The sequence below is a fragment of the Cebus imitator genome, unplaced genomic scaffold (assembly GCF_001604975.1).
Source record: "Cebus imitator isolate Cc_AM_T3 unplaced genomic scaffold, Cebus_imitator-1.0 Scaffold193, whole genome shotgun sequence".
NCBI classification, from domain to species: Eukaryota; Metazoa; Chordata; class Mammalia; order Primates; family Cebidae; genus Cebus; species Cebus imitator.
This window is the reverse complement of record NW_016107508.1, coordinates 3,693,106-3,716,120: the sequence shown is the minus strand read 5'-3', so window position 1 is coordinate 3,716,120 and position 23,015 is coordinate 3,693,106. Positions and strand designations below refer to the sequence as shown.

Genomic DNA, 23,015 nt, shown 5'->3' with positions numbered 1-23,015 from the left:
AGGAGGGGCCACAGGGAGAATGGAAAGAGGGACGGCAGGGGCATGATGCCATCTCCCTCCTCATGGGTGGCATTTCATCATGACAGCTCAGTCCTCGCTCTGTTGTTCTCCCACAAACTGTTTCCCTTTTCTCATGGGGCAGACAGAGGAGGCAGATGGAGAAGCAGCTTGGGTGGTGGTGGAAGCCCAGGCCTGGCACCGGGAAACCAGGCTCTAGGTCCTGGCTGGGAGGCTTTGGCAGCCTACTAACCTCTCCCTCCTCAGTGTTAGGCTCCAGCTGGAATAACAAAGCAACCGGTTTTGTTTTGTTTTACCTGAAGGGTTACACGTGTCACACAAATTTTTAGCATATATACAGTTTTCACACTTTCACCCTGGCAAGACACCTTAGCCATCTGATGAAAGAAACTCTCCATTTCCACAATCCTTGATTAACTCAGTTCACGAAGCAACTTTCGATCACCTATTTTGTGCTCAGTACAAAGCCACAGAGATAGAAACAATACAATCCTTGCCCTCAGGTCACTTGCAGCCTGGTGATGCCACCGAGCTTCGGGGTCACGTACCTCACAGCCTGGTTAGAATCTGCCCTCCACTACTTGCCAGCTCTGAGACCTGCGGCTAGGTACACAACATCTATGAACCTCAGTTTCCTCATCTATAAAATGGAATAACAGAAATTGACTTCATAGGCTTGACATGAGGATGAGGAGTTAATCTGTGACAAATGCTTGGAATGGCGCTGGCGTGAGCCACGTGCTCACTGTTATCTATTATGCTAATGTTACAAAGGGATGCGTATGAAGTGTCGCAGAAGCAGCAAGCAGGGAGAAAGAGAGGAAGAGAGACGGAGGTACCCGTTTCAGCATCAGGGTAACACTCTGTGCCTCAGTTTCCTCATATGTTCTAAGGAGATCACAGTGGGACCCACTGCACAGGATAGAGTGAGGTGATGCACACTAAGTGTTTAAGACAGGGCCTGGCAGAGAGCACACTTGCGAGGACTCTCAGCCACGATGCGGGGGGTGGCATACCGCCGCTGGAGCATTCGGAGCTGTGTATTATAAAATGGAAGCAGGAGGCCTGTTAATACCAAGCAAACAAATGCTCAAAGTCAACATGAAGTCAACAGGGTAAATCGAACCATCTGAAGCCAAGGTCGGAGTTGGGCAAATTAAGAGCCCTATTGCTCTCTGTTGTCTAAGCCACCCACACAGGCCTTGTATTTCTGAGTAATATGGCCTGAAGTCCTGCTGGGTCTCCCCTGGTCCCCACACAAGGATGAGCCTTGCACCCTCAGCCCTGTTGTGGTTCCCAGAAGGCCTCTGTCACTGCCTGCTCTCTTCCTCTCCCAGGGAAGAATCCCCAATGCCATGTCTTGGGGCAAGAGAAAATGAAGGCAGACCTGGAACCTGATCATGGTGGCATTGGTAAAGGCAGCGTGAGCGGCTGAAACATCAGCAGAGACTGCTGAAGTGATAATGAGATAATTTAAAGGGTTCCTGTTGACCAAAATGGGACAAGTTGACCATCTAAAATCAAATCATGATTATAGTTAAATAGGACACGTTGAGTCTCTTAAAAGCTTCCAATCCATGATGACCATCATGGCCTATAACCCCAAAGGAGTAAAGTTAAAATAAGTTCGGAAAAGGTTAGTTGCAACAAAACATTAGTTTCATTAGTTTTAACAAGAAGAGGATGGAGCTATAGATGCATGTTTTCTTCCTTTTTTTTTTTTTTAACTACGTTGCCCATTACAGTGTATAGATTTGCCTTATTTTTCTCTGTCTAAGGTTAAAGAGTAAAGGCTGGGCGTGGTGGCTCACACCTGTAATCCCAGCACTTTGGGAGGCAGGTGGGTCACTTGAGGCCAGGAGTTTGAGATCCAACATGGTGAAACACCATCTCAACTAAAAATACAAAAATTAGCTGGAAGTGGTAGTGTATACCTGTAATGCCAGCTACTAGGAAGGCTGAGGCATGAAAATATCTTATAGTTCCAGAATTCAAGAGGCAGAGGTTGTGGGGAGCCAAGGTTGCGCCACTATACTCCAGCCTGGGTGACTGAGTGAGACTCTCAAAAAAAAAAAAAAAGAGTAAAAACAAGAAGCTGTGAGTAGGCCAAATAGTTCCAGAAAGAGCAGAAACCCTCCCCCACACAGGAAGCGGCTCAGGAGGTTACCACACAGAAGGAAAGAATGTCTGCTAGGGTTTTGCAAGTTGGTTAATTTGAAAGATGCCTGGAGGAGCTGAACAAATGGTGCAAACTTAATTCTTCTCTTAGAAGACAAACTTCAAACATCCAACTCACCTGACCAGTTAAATAAGTTATAAGAAGACAGACACAAGTGTCAGTTGTGCTAACAGGGTTCCGAGTCAAACGCCCCGAGCATCACCTCATTTAAGCCTCACAACGACTATACTGAAAAGAGACTTTTATCCCCATTTTATAGATGAGGAAACCAAGGCTCAGAGAACTGAGGCCCTCCCCGGATCCAAGTCCGCCTAGCTGCAGTCACCCCACATCCTCTGCATGTCACAGGGGCTCAGAAAGATGCTAAAGGCACCTGGCCCTGTGCCTTCAGGAAGCCAAAATGAGCATGGCCCTAAAGAGGAGACTGACTGTCTCTTTCTGGAAAAAAATGGAAATTTGAATCTGAGGAGGTGTCCCTCAATAACGGGTGCTGCTCCCCAAGCCCGGGGCCAAACGCAGCAGTTGTTCCCCAACTTAGACCCCTGAGACGCATCTGTAAGGCTTTTCAGAGCCAGGACACATCCCCAAAGGTCATGGCCTTTGGTGGTTAGCATTGACTTAGGGCCCATCACATGCCAGAGGCTGCCCGCAGAGCTCAAATGTTATTATCTCATTGGACCTTCACAATCCTGATGGAATTAACTCTTCTTAGAGTCTTCCTATCTCACAGATGAGGAAACTGAGGCACAGAGAGGTTGCATGGCTTGTCTAAGATCTCACAAAAAGAGTGGTGGAGTTAAGACTTGACCCCAGATGTTAGATCCTGAGCCCAGTGACCTGTACTGCCTCCCAAAGAAGGAAGCTGGTTCCTGGGAGGGAGGGTGCACAGTGAGGGCGTGCACGGGTGTGTGTGTGTGTGTGTGTGTGTGTGTGTGTGTGTGTGTGTGGCTGGAAGCACTCTCTGGGGCACTTTGCCAATGTGTTCAGCTCCCCTGAAGTCCACTGTTGTTCTCCTGACCAGCTACTCAGTCTTGATTTACTTGGCCCAGGGCCACTGGCACATCCCACCCCATTACCCCCTTCCTTGCTATAGACCCCAAGTCTTGGCTCTCACACCCCTTTCCAGTCCATACCACAAGGCTCCCATCTCCAGGCAGGGCCCTGCGGTGGGGCAGGGCCTCCCAGAAGCCCTTTATTCATGACCAGCCCACAGGATCTTCCCATGACACATTTCCTCCAGGGGATCAGCCCAGATGATGCAATAGACATTTCTGGAAGTAACCAAGTAGACAAGACTTTCCCCACCGTGTCCTGGGTTCCTGGGGGAATAGTGTCCTTTCGAATGGCCACTGAGTGCTTCCACCCCCTCCACTCCCCGGGGTTTTGTCCTGGTGCATTTTCCCAGATCACCCCAGCCCTTCCTCCCAGGATGATGTCCAGAGCAGGGCAGGGTCTGAGCCTGGAGCCCTTCACCTAAAACAGCAGGACCCCAAATTCCGAGCCCCTTACTTGCCCCAACTGCTTCCACTCATGCTTTCTTCATTCCTTCTCCAAATGCCCCAGCTGCCCGCTACAATACCGTCCGCACCCAGCCAGGTCCTGTGACACACACGTCCCTGGCGCACATAGTCCTGCTCAGCCACAGGGTCGCCCACTGGGCATTTCATAGGTGGCTCAGTCCTCTTCCCTCTGCAGCTGGCTCCAGAAACCTGCCAGATGTTGGTGCCAGGTCTGTGCCAGGAGGGCGACGCCTATCATTTCTAGTAATCCTCTGGGCAGTGTGACAGTGCCACTTACAGAAGCTCAAAGGGACAGGGTAACTCATCCTGGGTCACAGAGCTGAGGCAGGACAGGTGGAAGAGGTGACATGCAGGGCTGTCTGGGTTTATAAAGGCCAGTCCTGTGTCTGCCTGGCAATGGCCAAGGCCTCTTCCTGCCCAAGCTCCCCGCCCCTCCCCAACCTATTGTGTCTGCCATCCGCCATCCAAAGTCTACTTCCTGGGTGGGCAGGAACTGGGCACTGTGCCCAGGGCGTGCACTGCCTCCACACTGCAACCCTCAGAATCCTGAGCTGAGCAAAGGAGGAGGGAGCCAGGCCTCCGAGGAAGGCCTAGCTGCTGCTACTGCCAGGAATTCCAGGTAGAAGGGGCAGCACCTCCTTCCCAGTCCCCAGCCCACGCTCCTGTACCTGCCAGAGGGGACAGAGCTTGAGGAGAGTGGGAAAGGTGGGACATTGCTGCTACTGCTCACTCAGTTCCACAGATGGAGGGACAGCTGGGCCTGGAGTGGGGGTCATTGTGCAGATGGGAAAATGGAGGCTGAGAGAGGGGAAGAAATGGCCAGGAGATGCCAAGGGCAGGCGACCTCAACCACAGAGCTGTGAGTGGAGGCAGAGTGGCAGAATATCCATTCAGCCAGCTCAGGGGAAGCACGGGGCCCTGAAGGCAGGGGGTGGAGCTGGCAGGAAAGGGAGCTGAGACAGAAGGGGACAGGAGTCTGAGCTCAGTTTCCTGCTTCCTGAAAGGAGGGTGGTACATACTCCCCTCACAGGGTAACTGAATGAAAGACTGCCTGGAGGAAAGCCCACCCCACCCCAGTGACACCAGGGAGACCGCTGACATGGGGGAGGGAGGACAGCATCAGAAGGGGCTTTCCAGGAACACCCAGCACCTGGCTCTGAGCTTGCCTTAAACTGCTTCATTTTAATCCTCACAGTGGCTCAACAAGGTACACACCATCACCACCCCCATTTTACAGATGGGGAAATTGAGGCTTGGAGCGGTTATACAACTCGCCTGAGGCCTCACAGCCAGTAAGAGGGCCCCCTGGTCTGAATATGTGTGCTGGAGAATCCTGTGGGTCACTCACCTGGGAGGGCCCCGAGGTGGAGGCACAGTGAGACTGGCAAATAACAGAAGGGGCAAAAATGCACCCCCCCATTCATTCTGCAAGGGTCACCAGCTGCCAAGCAGAGTTGCGGGCTGCAGAGAGGGTGGTGCAGTCTGATTTAGGCTTTTAAAGGGATTGCAATCAAGTGGGGCCCCACTGGCCTCAGCCCTGTACCACCCCTCCCCTCCACCCCCAGCACTCCCCAAAACCTCCAGCAACCCCAGGGTGGGGGCCACATTTCCAAAGAAAATCCAAGCTGAATACAGATCACCTTGATCTTCCAGGAGCAAAAACAGAAACAGGTCTGAGGCTGATCAGAATTGAACCTCCTCCTGCTCTGAGCAGCTTGGGGGGCAGGCTAAGCAGAGGGCTGTGCAGACCCACATAGAGAGCCTACAGTGTGCCAGGCACTTCACCCAAGGCACTTCACAGTCGTGTTTGGGAATGAGACTATCGGATGCAGGTGTAACACTTCTTGGTTCAGAGAGGTGAAGTAGCCTGCCTGAGGCAGTACAGCTCTTCCTTACAGATTTAATCTCCCACCCCTCCACCCTGTCTCATGGTCCCCTCCCCCATGCCAGCCTGATAGTTGTGTCTGCCTCAGTCATGCTCCATTTCCCCATCGGGACAATCAAGAGTGTTTTTGTATCTAAGGCTGACTGTGACTTTGGATGAGCAGCCTCTCTGCTCTGGGCCTCAGTTTCCTCGTCTGTCAAATGAGCTGTAGCCCACCCTGATTTCCCAGGGCAGCAGTGAGTCTTCAGCATCAGGCATTTCCGGGTGACTCAGTAAATGGTCGATCTTGCTACCAATGGAACACCCACTGAGAATTCCACAGTGACAGCAGAGGGCCAGCAGCGTGGTGCTCTCCCAGAAACTGTCTGACTCACGCCACCCCCTCCACCTTGGACCCAGGACACTGTGGTTTCTGAGCCAGGTACAATGACTCCTTTTGGTACGTGGAGTGGAGGCTGTGCACTGCCCAGGCAGAGCGTCCAGGCAGCGTGGGCGGGCAGCTCAGAGCCCAGTCAGTGGACTTAGCCCCTGTTTGCTCCTCCGATAACTGGGCTGACCTTGGTTAATATTCACCAGCAGCCTCCCCCGTTGCCCCTCTGCAGCCACTGCTTAAATACAGAGGAGGACAGAGCTCTGTCTCCTCAACCTCAGGCACCACCGCTGACCTGGGACAGTGAATCGTAAGTATCCCTTTCATTGCGAAAGGTTCCGGAGAGGCCGCTGGGTCCCACATGACCCAGGCAGGCAGCAGGCCTGGGGCAGGGGTGGTTGTGGAGTGGGTATCCATCCCCTGGGGTGCAGAGCAGATGGAGGGGCTGCAGCTGGGCTCCTTTCGTCATAACAGCAGCCATGAGAGGGTGTCCTGCTTCCCAGTCCTGCCTGGTACCCCTCAGTACCTCCCGGTGGACGCACTGGCTCTTGTAAGCAGAAGTGGATGACGGTGTCTGGCTCCGTGGTCCTGGCACCCCAGGATGGGGGTACAGGCCAAGATACAGCAACTAAGCTCAGTCATTTCTTTCTGTTTGCGCAGCTCCTGTTTCTGTCAGGGAGCTCCTGTCTGTTGTCTCCTGTAAGCCTCACCACCTCGCCTACTGCTTGGGCACGCATCTTTTTCCCCTTCTCTAGATGAGGAAGTTAAGGTCCACAGGGGGCAGGAAGGAACGCCGGCTTACATTCTCCATCCCCTCCAGATATGACCAGGAGCAGACCTGTGCCGAGCCTCAGCCTCACATCAAAATGGGCCTCCCCATGCACCGTGGACCTCTGGGTCCTCCTGTCCCAGTGGAGGACAGGAAGCGGTGAGGGGCACCATCATCCGGGGCTCAAGCTGGCATTCCCAAATAATCACTCTGCGCCAGGCTACTGCTAAGCTCGGTGCACAATTAAGCCTCATAACCCTCCAAGGCAGTTACTAGGGTCATTCCCATTTTACAGATGAGGAAGCTGGGGACAGAGAAGTTAATAACTAGCCCCAAATCACACACCATTCATAATTCAGGCTCAGGTACCTGGTTCCAGGACCTGAACTCCTGAGCCTGGCCCTAGTGCTCAGTTTCTCTCAGGTCTAAGGCACTAGATGGGAAACAGGAAGCCTGGGCTGGACTCAAGGCCTCTCTGATGCTCAGTGACTTCTGAATGTTGCTCAACCTCTCTGTTCTCTTGGGCAAAACGTGATAACCTTTGACCTCTTTCCTCTCCCCTCACCCACCACGACCTTGATCTCTGGAGTGTTGGAAGGATTTAATTTTTCCCACACTGAGTTTTGGGGAAAGGGGTCAAAAAGATGACCCAAGGCCAAGGTGTTCAGGTTCCCACAGAATGTCTCTAAAAGACCTGCACCAATAGCAGCAAGAACTGATGCTCTCGAGAACATACTGTGCGCCAGGCGCTTCTTGGCATTTTGTGCATATTTAATTTGCACAATACCTCTATGACAAAGTCCACCTTTCTCATCTCCAGGAAATCGAGGGTCAGAGAAGTGAAGCAACTTGTCCAACGTCACACAGCTAATAGCAAGTTGATCTGGAGAAATCTGTCCTCAGAGCCTCAAATTTTAGCTGCAAACTGATGCTGCCCCTCTTATTTAGCCAGGCCACCTCTGAAGTCTCCTGATTCAAGACTTCTGGCTTCAGCTTTGTACACAGAGAAGATTAAATGTCAGGTTTTAGAGTGAAATTTGTTTAATTCTAGACAGCACATCTAGGATTAAATCTCAGTTTTGTGAGCAAGGCGCTCTGTGATTTTTAGTGAGTTACTTAATCCTCTTTGGGCCTCAATTTTTCTATCTATAAAATAGGGCTAATAACAATTTGCCCCTCTTAGGGTAAACGTGGAGAACAGATTAGTGATGCAGTGCCTGTAAACCACCTGGTGTTAGTGTGGCAATGACGGTGACACTGAGGCTCTTTGCTTAGCATAGGATTAGGCAGCTAGCAGGCAGTCAACAAATACTTGGAGAAGTTAACGGAAAATTGGCTGAACTCAATCGCTGTTCACTGCTGAACAGAAGCCTCTTTCTGCTGAAATGTGTCCTGTGGATTGCGGCAGCTAGCCAGGGAGAGATCTGCCGTCTCTCAGGCAGGAGCGCACCCTGTGTACAGATACAGAGAGGGCTTCCATGCCTGGCGGGTGCCCACCCATGCATTACCTTGGTTATTCCTCACCTCTGTCCAGAGGAATTATTTTCTCCATTGTACAGATATGAAGCTGACGCTCAAAGAAGTGAAGTCATTTGCCAAAGCCCCCTGCCAGTAAGTGAAATTTATTGCTCATTTCAACAGGTTGTTTGACCATAGGCGAGATTCTCTTCCCTGCACCCTGCCAGGTTGCTCTTGGGCCCTCATTTTATGCTCCTGGGTAGAAATGGTGTGAAATTAGGCAGGGAGTGGCTCACTCACCTGCCCCGATCCCAGAAATGTCACCATGAAGTCTTCATTCTTTCGGTTTAAAGTTTGGCCTCAGTGTCTGTACACCATGGGGTTCTTGGCCGTCTACTTTCTCCTCCCCAGTCCCAGCCACTAGTCTTTGGGGGAACAGGGTGCTGCCTTTGATAGAAGGGCAAGAAGAGAGTAGGTTTGGGGGCCCTGAGTTATAAGGAACAGCTTGGGAGGCATAATGAACCCAACACGATGCTTGAGACCAATGTCAGGGCCCAATTCAGACACTCATCATCTGAGATTTGAGATAAGGCTGTCTCCGTCCATACACAAGTACTGGGAAAGCCGAGACTTGTCTCAGCTTTGTCACTGACTTGCTGTATGGCCTTAGCAAGGCCCTGACCCTCTCTGGGCTGCAAACTCTTCACTGTGAAAGGAGGAAACCGAGTAGGTGACGTGACGCTGTGGAAGATGGATGGGTGTGGGGAAATGCACTCCTCCCAGCTGTCACCCCCTCTCCACCCACCCTGCACCAGCCTCGCCACCTCCTTTGAGCCCAGAAGCCCCTTACGTAGGAGGGCGCCTCACCTCATGCCTACGCACAGGAATTCTCCATCTGTTTCGCTCCACCAAGCCCAGATGCCATTGTAACCAACAATCCTGGCCAGGTGCAGCGGCTCATACCTGTAATCCAGCACTTTGGGAGGCCGAGGCAGGCAGATCATGAGATCAGGAGCTCAAGACCAGCCTGGCAAACATGGTAAAACCCCATCTCTATTGAAAATACAAAAATTAGCCTGGCATGGTGGCACATGCCTATAATCCCAGCTACTCAGGAGGCTGAGGCCGGAGAATTGCTTGAACCCAGAAGGCGGAGGTTGCAGTGAGCTGAGATCACACCACTGCACTCCAGCCTGGAGGATAAAGTGAGAGTGTCTGAAAAAATAAAAATAAAAAATCCTATGTTAGTGTATAGAGGACCCCATGACATCTTCTCCCAGCCCTGCTTTGCACAACTGGGGAAAGTAAGGCCCCAGGACCAGAGGGTGCTTGCTCAAGGCCAAGTGGACAGTGATGGCCCTGCCAGGGATAGAAGCCACAGCCTCTGGCCCTGAGGCCACTCAGCATATTTAGTGTCCCCACCCTGCAGAGGCCCAACTCCCTCCCAACCACTGAGCCCTGTAATGATGGGGGAATTTCCGTAAACCACGAAGGGCTACGCAAAGTTCAGCTGGGACGTGAAAGAGAAATCCAGGGGTGATGGAAATATACAGCACTAATGTTAGCACCGCCTTCAGCTCTGACAACGCTAGCTAGTTGAAGAAAAATATAAACATGTATTATGTAATGTGTGGTCTGTTCCATTGGGATTACGAGAACCAGGAGAAAGGTGGTAGAGAAACCAGCTCTGTGCTTCGTTTTGTTGCTTTATTGGAAAGAAACTTTGAAAAGTCCAAGAGGATCGATGAATCTCAGTATTTGTTTATTTCCAACTTTTTTTCTCCAGTTTTTCATTTCTCAAATTCAAGAACACCTTTTTCTTTGCATTTTGTTAAGATGATGATTTTAGTTATGTGACCAGTAGTTAACTATGTGGTTACCAGGCGTATTCTCAAATGGGACCTCAGTTTCCCCATCTGTGAAGATGGCAGGTTCTACTTAGGGGGTCCGAAGCCGAGGCGTATCTGGAGTAGGGGCACTGCGGGGCAGGGCAGGCGCTGTGCTGCTATGGATGACATTGACTTTGACCATTGCTCGGCAGAGCCCGCTCTCGCTAGTTCAGCCACAGGCCCCACCACGCCCTATTGTCTCAGCCCCAGGTATGGAACACTTGAAGGCTTTGAATCTGCAACACCTGCCAACCCCTTCCTCAAAAGGATTGCCCTCTCAGGTCCTTTTGATGTCAGGTTTGGTATCTAGACTTATTTTACTAAATTCTCCCAACAACCTCACTTTATATATGAGGCAAAATGAGGACGAGAGAGATGAATGACTTGTCCCAGCTCATACACCTGGAAAGTGACAGAATCAGGTTAGATCCTAGGTCTATCTGAAGCTAAAAGAGGTGTTTTTTCATTTCCCACCACCCCCATCTCCTTTAAAGCAGCATAAACCCCTGCTTTAAAGGAGAGATGAGCTTCTCTAAAGCCCGTGACAGCAAAAGACCAGAACTGGGACACCGTTGGTGACCCAGACTGCAGGTAAGCTGACTGCAGGGACATCAGCCTATTCTTGTGACTGGGACCACAGAGCATTGTAGGGACAGCCCCTCTCTCAGGAAAAAGCCGTAAGGGCTGAGGATCCGGGTGAGTGTTGGGTGGAACAGCCCCCAGGGGGTTTAATCTCAGCCCCACGATACTCTAGCTGGTGCCATTGTGCAAGACACATTTCCCTTCTGTGCAGCAGTTTCCCTGGCCGCTAAATAGTGGGTTATACAGAAGCTCTCCGAGGGCTTCCAGCGTGATGTGAGTCTTGATTCTGATCTGGCCTGATCCTGGATAATCGTGGGCAGATCCCTTAGTCCTCTGGTGCCTCATCTTCTCTGTGAAACAGTGGCTGTACCTCTTGCATCTTAGGGTCATTGCAGTTGTAAGTGGAGCTGCCGAGAGCCTGGATGCAGGACCTAGATGTAGGATTCTGGTTCTGCTGCTTTACTTACTCGGTAACAGTGACTAGTTGACCTAATCTCTCTGGCTTTGGTTTCCTCATCTGTAAAAGGATGATAGCAGCATTAGCACCTCACAGGACTGTTGCGAGAAAGGAATGAGTTAACACATGTGAGCCGACAGAACAGTGCTTGGCCTATGGTAAGCACTACATACATTCTGTTATTCTTCTGATTCTTTCAGTGTTAGTGATGTTGGCAAGTACTTGGCCCAGGCTGGCTTAATAAACCATCAGTGCTTCTACATGATGTCAATCCCTGATCAGTGGAAGTCATCATGCACCCTGGCCCCCCCATCTCTGTCTTGCAGGACGATGGCATCCTCTGTCTCGTGGGGCGTCCTTCTGCTGGCAGGCCTGTGCTGCCTGGTCCCCGGCTCCCTGGCTGAGGATTCCCAGGGAGATGCTGCCCAGAAGGCGGATACATCCCACCATGATCATGACCACCCACCCCACAACAAGCTCGCCCCCAGCCTGGCTGAGTTCACCCTCCGCCTGTACCGCCAGCTGGCGCACCAGTCCAACACCACCAACATCTTTTTCTCCCCAATGAGCATCGCGACAGCCTTTGCAATGCTCTCCCTGGGGACCAAGGCTGACACTCACACCGAAATCCTGGAGGGCCTGAATTTCAACCTCACTGAGACTCCGGAGGCTCAGGTCCATGAAGGCTTCCAGGAACTCCTCCGTACCCTCAACCAGCCAGACAGCCAGCTCCAGCTGACCACCGGCAATGGCCTGTTCCTCAATGAGAGCCTGAAGCTAGTGGATAAATTTTTGGAGGATGTCCAAAAGCTGTACCAGTCGGAAGCTTTCTCTGTCAACTTCAGGGACACTGAAAAGGCCAAGAAGCAGATCAACGACTACGTGGAGAAGGGAACCCAAGGGAAAATTGTGGATTTGGTCAAGGAGCTTGACGAAGACACGGTTTTTGCTTTGGTGAATTACATCTTCTTTAAAGGTAAGGTTGCACAACGAGCCTGAGCTGTTTCCATAGAAACAACCAAAAATATTCTCAAACCATCCATTCTTGAGCTCTCCTTGGCAATGCATTATGGGTTATAGCATCCATGTCTGCATGGGTTCTTCAATTTTCTACACAAAAGCACCACGGCGTTTTCCATCATTGAGTAATTTGGAGGAATAACAGGTTAAATTCTCAAAACTGCTGATGGCTCTGCAGAACTTTTCAGAGCCTTTAATGTCCTTATGTGTACTGTATATGTAGAATATGTAATGCTTAGAACTGTAGAACAAATTGTAGTACCCTGCATAAAGGGAAAGCTTCATGGAACAGACTTTAGACGACTCTAGTGTCCGGGAATCAGTATCAGCTTTGCAATCTGAAAGACCTGGGTTCAAATCCTGCCTCTACCACTTATTAGCTTTTGACAAAGCACAGTGCATTCTACCTCTTTGAGGTGCTGATTTCCCATGTTAGCATGGACAAGATAGCACTCTTGCTGTCAGGCTTTTTAAGGATTAAATAAGTGACAAAGATCATGGGGACGGTGTGTGGCATACAGCAGGTGAGGGATACTTCTGTACCTCAGGCTGCCTTCTTGCCCCTCAGGGGTTACAATGTCAGACTCCTGGGGGCCCCAGGGCATTCTAAGCCAGCTCCTACTGTCCCAGGAAAACAGCCTGGGGGAGGGGAGGTGGGAGGCAAGCCCAGGGCTGCTTCCTCCACTCTGAGGCTCCCTTGCTCTTGAGGCAGAGGAGGGCAGTGGGGAGCAGCCAGGCTGCAGTCAGCACAACTGAGGTCCCAGCTTTGCTGCGGCCTTAGGGAAGGCCCTGTCCCTCTTCAGCTTCACTCTCCTCCTTCTGTCCAATGAGAAAGCTGGGCTCAGGGGTCCCTGAGACACCTGCCCACTCTGCATGCCTCAATGGTGAAGCTCTCTTGGTATGGCAGACAGGAGGCTGCCTAGGCATCTGCATTTCCCCTGCTGATCCAGGGAAAGCCCTAAGGAATAGTAAATCAGAATGTTTGCCCTGAATGAATAACTGAGCTGACAGTTAACAAAGGGCAGGGAGCCCCAGACAGGAGGTACCAAATATGCCTGATGCTCCAGAATTTTATTTGTAATATCCAAGATACCGTCAAATAAAAATACGATTCCAATAAAAATGCAGGATGGCAGCCAGGATGGCATCTCTTAGCCTGGCATGCCCACGATGTAGAAATTCTGCATCTTTCTCTTGTTTTGAATTATCCCCATACAATCCTTTCCGGGAGCTTTGATGGCTGGTTTCCGCACTTTTTACAGATGATGAAGCTGAGGCTCAAGAGATGTGTGTCATCAAGGGGGCTCAGGGCTTCTCAGGGAGGGGACTCTGGGCTCCTTTATTCTGCCACACTTTTCCAAACTTTCACCCACCCCTGGTGATGCCCACCTTCCCCTCTGTCCAGGCAAATGGGAGAGACCCTTTGAGGAAAAGGACACCAAGGAAGAGGACTTCCACGTAGACCAGGTGACCACTGTGAAGGTGCCCATGATGAGGCGTTTGGGCATGTTTAACATCCACCACTGTGATAAGCTGAAGGGCTGGGTGCTGCTGATGAAATACCTGGGCAATGCCACCGCCCTCTTCTTCCTGCCTGATGATGGGAAACTACAGCACATGGAAAATGAACTCACCCACGATGTCATCTCCAGCTCCCTGGAAGCTAAAGCCAGAAGGTAATTTCCCAACCAGAGGCTGACCAAGAAGCTGCCCACACCTCTTAGCCATGTTGGGACTGAGGCCCATCAGGACTGGCCAGAGGGCTTGGGAGGGTGGACCCCACATCCCTGGGTCACCACTACTCTGCATAAACTTGGCTTCCAGAATGAGGCCACCACTGAGTTCAGGTGGCACCAGCCATGCTCCATGCGGATGACAGTACCCAGGGGTGAGGAGTAAAGGTCTAGTCCCTGGGGACTTCCCACTCTAGCGTGGACACTGTCCCTTCCCAATATTCAGTGCCCAGGGCAGGGACAGCAGCACCATAACACGTTCTGGCAGAATCAAGAAGGAACAGATGGCAAAGGCAGCAGTGGAGTGTGGAGTTCAAGGGTAGACTGTCCCTGGGGGAATGGGGGAAGAGCCTGTGTGACACGGCCCAGGAAAGCAAGGGTTGGAATTGGAACAGCCAGGTCATGTTAGCAGAATTCAAGCAAGTTCCTCTGTCACTTTATCGATGCTGTTAGATTGGGTGCCCCGTAGTAAATGATACTTGAACATGAGCCACACATTAGTGTATGTGTGTGGTGTGTGCATTCATAATTATGCCCATGCCCTGCTGATCTAGTTTATTTTGGTCACTGTAAAACCAAGTTGAAAGTACAAACGGTGTCGAATTAATAATAGGAATCGAGGCAGGAATTCCTCTGTCCCACGCCAGCACCTTTTGAGGTCCCTGCTCCAGGGGTTAAGAAAGAACAAGAAGGCTGAGAGGGTAACTGATCAGAGAGCCCAGGGCCAGGCTGCCTGCTCACGCCAGACCCTGCTAGGGGCGGCTCTGTCTCCCCATGAAAAACCAGAGAGGGGCATTCAGCCTGGGGCGGTCACTCTTCTCTCATCCCCTGAACTGGTGTCACTGGACACTGCCACCAGCCCCATGTTCCCCTCGGTGTAGGGTCCTGGGGATATTCCAGGCTGGGGGTCCAGTGACCCAATACTACAAGGCAGGATGAGACAGGCTTCCAGGACACCTAGAATCTCAGAGGAGGCAGCACTCCAAGCTTTCGTGGTTCAATTGATGTTTGCATTCTTTGACTCTGAGGGTAAGGCAGCTATAAGTAGAACAAACCAAAGCCAAGTTCCCGTCTTAGTGTGGGTGGAGGACACAGCAAAGAGTGGCAGAAATAATCAGAAAAGAAAACACTTGTGGTGGATACCAGAAGAGCAAGAGAAATGCCGTGACATGCCTTGATTTTCTTTTCTGCACGGCAGCTCTGTCCATTTACATTTACCCAAACTGTCCATTACTGGAACCTACGATCTGAAGACAGTCCTGGCTCAACTGGGCATCACTAAGGTCTTCAGCAATGGGGCTGACCTCTCAGGGGTCACGGAGGAGGCACCCCTGAAGCTCTCCAAGGTGAGATCACCCCAATGACCTTGTCGCACCCTGGCATCTTTAAGGAAGAATGTGAGGGGTGGGGGGGCTGCAGCTCTGTCCTGAGTCTGAGGAAGGGGCTGAGCTTCTGAGGACACCTGTGATTCACTGTCATGGGACATGCTCAGACAGAGAAGCCAGGGAGGGGCCTGCTGTGCAGCTGGCACTTTCAGGGCCTCCCTTGAAGTTGTGGCACTGATCCTGAATTTCATCTTTGCCCAGGACCTTCTAGACATTGGGCCTTGGTTTATCTATATTGACACAAAAAGGTTTGGGCTAAGTTGTTTCAAAGGACTTTCTGACTCCTTCAATCTGTGAGATTTGGGTCTAAGGCACATCACCAAGTGTGAATTAATGAATGATTTCAGCTAAAGATGACACTTGTTTAGGAAAACAAGGTGACCAAAGAACAATTGCAGTTCGGTGAACGGCTGTGTTATCTTGGTGTCTCAGGACTGTGAAGGTCACTGTCAGAGTCCATGTCCCCAAGGAGCTTAAAGCGACGTTAGAAAGGAGAGAGCTGGAGGCAGACGTGGAGTGAGGGTGCTCTTCCCCGTTCTGAGTTGTGGATCTGTCCCGAGAAGGGGGAGGGGCGCTCGTCAGGAAGGTGGATGGAGGGGAGCCAGACCCATCACCCAAAGCCTTGAGGAGGAGCAAGACCTGTGTGACAGGGAGGCAGAGAACATGCAGGGCCAGGGTCGTCCAGGTGGATAAAGGCCCGAGTGAGCGCTTCCTGGGAGGTGTCCACGTGGGCCATGCTCCAGGCCTGGGCTGGGGCACAGCTCAGCCTCAGGTGCGTCTCTGTTTCTCTCCCCTCCAGGCTGTGCATAAGGCTGTGCTGACCATGGATGAGAAAGGGACGGAAGCTGCTGGGGCCACGCTCTTCGAAGCCATACCCATGTCTATTCCCCCCGAGGTCAAGTTCAACAAACCCTTCATCTTCTTACTGTTCGAACAAAATACCAAGTCTCCCCTCTTCATGGGAAAAGTGGTGAATCCCACCCAAAAATAACTGCCTGTCACTCCTCAGCCCTTCCCCTCTCTCCCTGACCCTCTCCTTCGGTGACATTAAAGAAGGGCTGAGCTGGCCCTGCCTGCGTGTGACTGCAAACCTTCCCCCGGTGTCTCTGTGTCTCCCGTTGCCTGCTGAGGCCATGCGTGGGCTCTAGGCCACAGTGCTCTCTCCGCCCCTGAACTCTGTTCATGAAGCCTCTGGCTGGGCAGGCACATGCTGGGCCAGGATGGAGGGGGCTGAGTCCTCAGCTTATGGACCTGAGTTCATCTGTTTCTGGAAAGCTCCAGTCTTCCTTGTCCCGTCTTGGAGTCCCCAAGGGGGCAATCACAGGGGAGGAAGCAGATACCAGCCCATGACCCCAGGCTGCACCAAGCATTCTCACGTCCCTCTGCCCGTCCCCACTCCCCGCAACCAGAGTTCCTCATCCTGCCAGGGCTGGCTGTGCCCACCCCAAGGCTGCCCTCCTGGGGGCCCCAGAACTACCCCATCTCACCTTGGCTCTGTTCTGTGGCATCTGCAGCAACACTAGAGAGAAAACCATGTCCCCTTCTTGTCCCACCGTCACCTACCCAGGCATGGGCCCTGCACCTCTCAGGCGCTTCTGGCAAACGACTGAGGCAGATTCTTCCTGAAGCCCGTTCTCCATGGGGCAACAAGGACTGTTACTCTGTCCTCGTCCTTCCTTCGCTGCCCCAGAAAGCCTCATAGATCTCCGTTTGGAATCAAGTCCCTTCTCCCCAGGTGAAGAGGAGGGTCTCTGCTTCTTCTTCTCTGTCTCCTCCTCAGACTCAACCAGGCCTACCAAGCCCCAGGAGACCATCACCCTGTAACCCCTTCTCCTCCCTAGTCATGTGGCCATAGGCCTGCTGACGGCTCAGAAAGGCCATCGCAAGGAGTCCTCGGCTGTGGGGGAGGAGGCACAGCACCTATGGCCCTGCAACTCCTCCCTTTCCTCCCCTGAGTCCTGACTGGGGCCACACGCAGCCTGGCTTCTTTGTGCCTGTGGCTGTCCTTGCAGTCTTCAGAGGACAGCCACAGCTCCAGCGCCACAGCAAGAGGCTGTTCCTGAATGGCCCTTGTGATAAGGGCCAGGAGGATCCTTCCATCCCCTAAGGCCCTGCTAAAGGGCACGGCAGCCAGGAGATCCCCAGGGCCCCGGTCTGGAGGACAGCCTGCCCGCTCTGTCTCTACCAGGAATGGCCTTGTCCTGTGGAATGTACTGCCCCACCCCAAACTCACCTAGGAATCACTGTCTAACCACTCACTGTCACGAATGTGTACTTGAAGCACTAGGATGAGTCATACAAAATAGTGGCTTCTATAGTTCAAAATGGTGAAATTAGCAATTCCACATGATTCAGTCTAATCAGTGGATACCAACTGTTTCCCACACACGTCTCCTGTTCTCTTAAGCTTACTCACGACCGCCTTTCACCCTCCACAAATACATTAAAGATATGACCAACATCAAGCCCCCTAGGATGACACCAGACCCGAGAGTCTGAAGACCTGGATCCAAGTTCTGACTCCTCCCCCTGCCAGCCGTGTGACCTTCATGAAGTCGCCAAACCTCTCTGAGCCCCAGTCGTTGATAGTAAGACCTGCCTTTGAGTTGGTATGATGTTCACGTCAGATAATAAAACAGCGTTTACACCCATTAGAGCAGAGAATAAACAGAACTATGTTTCTTGCATTTATGAGCTTTCTGTGAATCAGACAGCCCTGTGAAGTACCTCCGTGGCTGTTTCTCATTTAATCACTGTAGCAGCACTGTGATGTGTAAGTAGATCTGCTGTGCTCTTAAACTCCAAATCTACAGATGAGGAAACTGAGGCTCAGAGAGGCTACTGGTCTCCCACAATGTCACGTGGCTGGTAAGTGGCAATGCTGGCTTGATGGGCTACTTGTTCCTCTGAACCGCACCACCTCACCACATGCTCCCCTTCGAGGGTCACGCTGACCTTCTGCAGAGCTAATTCCTCCCTAAACCGTCAGGGTTGCTGGTGGCCCACAGCCCACACCTAGCATGCTTGGTGAGAAAAACGTCCTGTGTCCAACATGGAGCAGGCCCTGCAGAAGCTCACTCACCAGATGCTGACACAGTCCTCAGCCTTGGATGACCCACAGGGCTCCTCATATTTCCCAAAACTGGCATTTGGTAGGACAACAGGGACTGAGTCAAAGACAAGTTGGCTTTCGGAAGAGCCCAGGGCAGGGAAGGAGGCTGCAGCGCTCGGGGCAGTCACCTTAGACACCATCGTTTTACTTTGAAGAATTGCCTGTCACACACGAGTTGGCAGTCTGGTTGGGAGAGACCCCATTCCAACTAGCATGACTCCCAGAGGGAAATCCTGGACTCTGGTGGGAATCAACAGGGATCAGTCAGGGGTGCGCAGAGCGTCACGATAACCTCACTATGAGGAAGACAAATGTATGTCACAAGTCAGTGATGGGACAGCCATAAGACCCGAGCTTTGCTGTATCCTCCAGAGTTTAAAAAAAAATGTATTCACTGTCTAATGTGATCCTCCATACAGGTCCCTGTAGGACACAGGCTAGGAATCCCCAAAGTACACATGGGGAAACTGAGTCCCAGCAGGTCGAATGCTCTACCCAGTGTGGGCTGAGAAGGCAAGTCTGCTCCACTCTTAGGTCTAGCTGTCCCCAGCTGTACCCACTTCCTCAGTTCACATGAGATCATGATGGACAACTCCATCCTCCAGGACCACGCTGCATCTGCCCGCTGGGCCCTAACAGCAGCAGAAGGCCAAGCTGCAGGGCATCCTGAGTGTTCCAAGCCAGTTCCCACTGCAGGCAGGAGCCTCGTTCTTCTCCGAAACAGATGAGAGGGAAATGCAGAAAACAGCTTCCAGGAACCTGAGTGATGACTCATCACCTTTTACCTCAGGTAGGAGTTTGCGGGGAAAGAACACACGAATTGTAGATTTTAAGCCTAAATAAAGGAAACCTTGGTTTGGAGGCAAGCTCTGCCAGCAGGGGACACCCTGTGAGCCCCATTTGTAAAGAGGACAACAGTCAGGGAGCTTCCAGGCTTCTCACACCGGAAACAGGAAATACAGATTACACATTGATCCCCTTCCCAGGAGCAACTTGATCCTCTCCGTAAATCTGAGCAGGGAGCATTTATTCAAACGACAAATTCCTGGGATCCTATGGGAATCCACCGGGATCAGTCAGGGGTGGGCAGAGCGTCGCGACAGCCTCACTATGAGGAAGACAAATGTATGTCACAAGTCCGTGATGTGACAGACATAAGATCTGAGCTTCACCGTATCCTCCAGAGTTTTAAAAAAATGTATTCAATGTCTAATGCAATCTCCACACAGGTCCTGCAGGACACAGGCTAGGAATCGTTACGGAACAACAAACAAGCAGACGCCAGCTGCATGTGGGGATGGAGAGAATGAAACCCAGGTCCATCCGTGGGAGACTGCTGGTCTCTGGCAGTGGGGAGCGGTGAGTAAACGAGGCCTGCATCCCTGGATCTGAATGGAGAGGGTCAGGGTGCAAGCCAGAACTTTTCAAAGGCGTGAGAAAAAGTCAGCATACACCCACAGATGACCTCAGACACCCCAAGGGCTCCTTGAAAGGCTGAGGCCTTTTTGTTGTTCTCTGTTGGATAATTCACAGGCCCTGGAGTAAACACAGCACGCTGCAGGACCCAGAGTCAGGAGCAGCTTCTGCAGGAATTAGGGCCAGTTCTAAAGGGACAAATGGGATGACCCTGGGTAGAGAAGTCAGGGAAAGGCACTCTCACTGAGGCAAGCTCCCCACCCCCAGCAGGGACCCAGGCAGCAACCTGGAAAAGCAGGAGTTTTCCTATGATATCACATAGGAGAGGGCAGGCTGTGTGATCTCAGGGAAGTTCCTCAACTTCTCTGTGCCATAGTTTCCTCACCTGCAAAATGTAAATCAAATTTGAGATCTCAGTGAAATGATTTATTTCTCTAAAGTTCCTTGTCCTGGTCCCATGCAGCCCAGAAATCTTCCTCTGGCCTCGTTGTGGAGCTGGATAAGCCTGGCCTGAATCTCACATTGCTGGAGATGGTGAAGCTGACCAGCATGAGACGTCAGTTTTTAGAAGCCCAAATTCCAATAGGCATAAGCCACACGCTCCCATATCAGCTTTATAGAAACAAAAAAATAACATGTCATATCCATTTGTCCTTTTCCTCAAATGGGTGGCACTTGGGCAGGGTAGAGGGGCTGGTTATCAGGGAGCCCAGGAATTCCCTCTGGGAGCCATGCTAGTTGGAATGGGGTCTCTCCCAACCAGACTGCCAACTCGTGTGTGACAGGCAATTCTTCAAAGTAAAACGATGGTGTCTAAGGTGATTGCCCTCAGCGCTGCGGCTTCCTTCCCTGCCCCGGGCTCTCTGGAAAGTCAACTTATCTTTGACTCAGCCCCTGTTGTCCTACCAAATGCCAGTTTGGGGAAATATGAAGAATCCTGTGGGTTGCCCAAGGCTGGGGACTGTGTCAGCGTCTGGCGGATGAGCTTCTGCAGGGCCTGCTCCATGTTGGACACAGGACGTTTTTCTCACCAAGCATGCTAGGTGTGGGCTGTGGGCCACCAGCAACCCTTATGGTTTGAGAGAAATTAGCTCTGCAGAAGGTCAGCGTGACCCTCGAAGCGGAGCATGTGGTGAGGTGGTGTGGTTCAGAGGAACAAGTAGCCCATCGAGCCAGCTTTGCCACTTATGAGCCATGTGACATTGTGGGAGACCAGTAGCCTCTCTGAGCCTCAGTTTCCTCATCTGTAGATGCTCAGAGATGCTGACAGCAGACACTTCAATGGCAGCGGGAATTTTCTGATAACTATCATTGATACCACGATTACTACTGAAATCATGACATCAGGAATGATTAAAAGAACTGGAGTCAGATGGTCTGGAGCAGGGAAGCTGAAACCTCCTTCAGCCTGGTTGCTGGGTCCGCAGAGTGGGTAGATCCCCTTTGTTCAGGAATCAACCCTTGCTGAGGGATTGAAGCCATTGAGCTGTGAGCTTCCTGGTGACTGCAGCACACTCTTGCCCATCCCGACTGATACAACCAGAATTCATGAAGTATGTCAAAGAAGTCTTCACCTACTATGTAGGCCTGGAAGGGTGGCTAAGATTTGAAAATCACAGGGAAGACTGAAGGAATTCTCACAAGGAAACTCCATTAGAAAATTCTAGTTACAAGATGCTCAGCACAGGCCATGCAGAAATCAGCCCAGATCGGGGGGTGAGCAGGAAAGGGAGGGGTATGAGTGCTGAGTCACACAGGAGAGACTGATCGAGGCTCAGGCCAGCAAGGGGGCGGCCACCACCCCACGCTGCATTGGCCAGCAGCTTCCAGGGGCATTTGCTCTCAGAAGTCAAAGCTGATATTCCAAAATCGAAGTGCTCACTGTTTAGGATGATCTAGGAACACTACCAACATAAGGGAATGAATGATCGGAGCTAATAGAATTGTGTTTAAACTCTGTTGGACTTCCTTGACAGAGGGCAGGGGAGCAAACAAAGTCAGCAGTGTGTATTAAGTAAAAAATATTTTTTTCCCTTTTAACTGGCAGTTAATACTCTCAAAATTGTTCTGAGATTGATCAAGTAAGTGTCCTTTGGCATTAAAATATTACAGCAAAATTGCTAAGGACTTCTTAGCAAAGTAGAAAGAACACAGGAATCCCAGCTCCACCTTCTCCTTCACGTGCAGACCTGAGTGGGCTGTTACACCTCTCTGTGCCTCAGTGCCCTCACCTGCAAGGCACATAAAATAATACCTAACTCATAGGTTACTTTCATGGATTAATGTGCAAAGCATCACACTAAAAAAGTGCTGCTATGTAGATGACCATCAAACATTAATGAAGACTGTGGATTCCAAAAATACTAGTCGAGGTGAGTGGTGTGGCTGCCTTCCCCCAGTGCCCAGTGCTCTGGGGGGAAACTAACGGAGGAATAAATTACAGATATTCACACGATTGTTACCAACAACCCTGAGCCGGGAGTCAGCCTGGGATCTTTTCTCAGGTCTACCACTAATGTGCCACCTGACACTGGGGTCGTCCCCTCCCCTCCTTGAGCCTCAGTTTTCTCACCAGAGAATGTGAGCATTGAGGCGCCTGGAGTCCTGACATTCCATAGAGCTCTAATGGCTTCAGACCGGCCCCACCCCAGCCTCTCACCTGTGCGCCCTGTGCCCACAGCTGAGCTGGGGCAGGGGAGGTCCAGGGAAAGAGCCCAGGCTGCTCTTAAAAATCACACCTCACATTGAGACTGATGCGTGGAGACCACAGCAGAAGGAGAAGAGGTGAGGACACTGTGGGAGTCCCCTGTGGCTGCCATAGCTGATTACCACAAGCTCTGTGGTTTTCAATAGAAATGCATTCTCTTACCGTTCTGGAGACCCGATGTCCAGAACAGCATCACTGGGACAAGGTCAGGGTGTCAGGAAGGCCGAGTGCCCTTGGAGGCTCTAGGGGAGGTGCCGCTCCTTCCTCTTCCAATTCCTGGTGGCTGCCGGCATTCCTTGACTTGCTGCCCCTCCAATCGCAGCCTCTGTGGTCACACTGCCCCCTCTTGCTCCCCCTGTGTCAGGTCTCCCTCCACGTCCCTCTCAGGAGGATACTTGCGATGGCATTTAGGATCCACCTGGATTCTCTTCCCCTATCAAGACCCTTAAGGACAGCTGCAGGGTCACTTCTCCCATGTACCGTAACCTATCTGTGGGGGGCACTGTTGAGCCTGA

General features: G+C 51.6%; 1 protein-coding gene across 5 annotated transcripts; it reads left to right on the top strand.

Annotated features, from left to right (window-relative positions):
* The first annotated feature begins 4,236 nt into the window (after positions 1-4,236).
* LOC108316878 (alpha-1-antitrypsin) lies at positions 4,237-16,355 on the top strand. Of its 5 annotated transcripts, none has more exons than XM_017547021.2 (6): positions 4,237-4,422; positions 6,182-6,282; positions 11,454-12,103; positions 13,553-13,823; positions 15,079-15,226; positions 16,065-16,355. In XM_017547021.2, exons 3-6 carry the CDS (start codon positions 11,458-11,460, stop codon positions 16,254-16,256), a joined length of 1,257 nt encoding a protein of 418 aa, XP_017402510.1. In that variant the 5' UTR covers positions 4,237-4,422; positions 6,182-6,282; positions 11,454-11,457; the 3' UTR covers positions 16,257-16,355. The 5 variants fall into 5 exon arrangements, with proteins under 5 accessions (XP_017402510.1, XP_037601114.1, XP_037601113.1 ...); XM_037745186.1 differs by having other exon boundaries at positions 4,272-4,336; positions 6,205-6,282; XM_037745185.1 differs by having other exon boundaries at positions 4,404-4,422; positions 6,205-6,282.
* Positions 16,356-23,015: the final 6,660 nt, after the last annotated feature.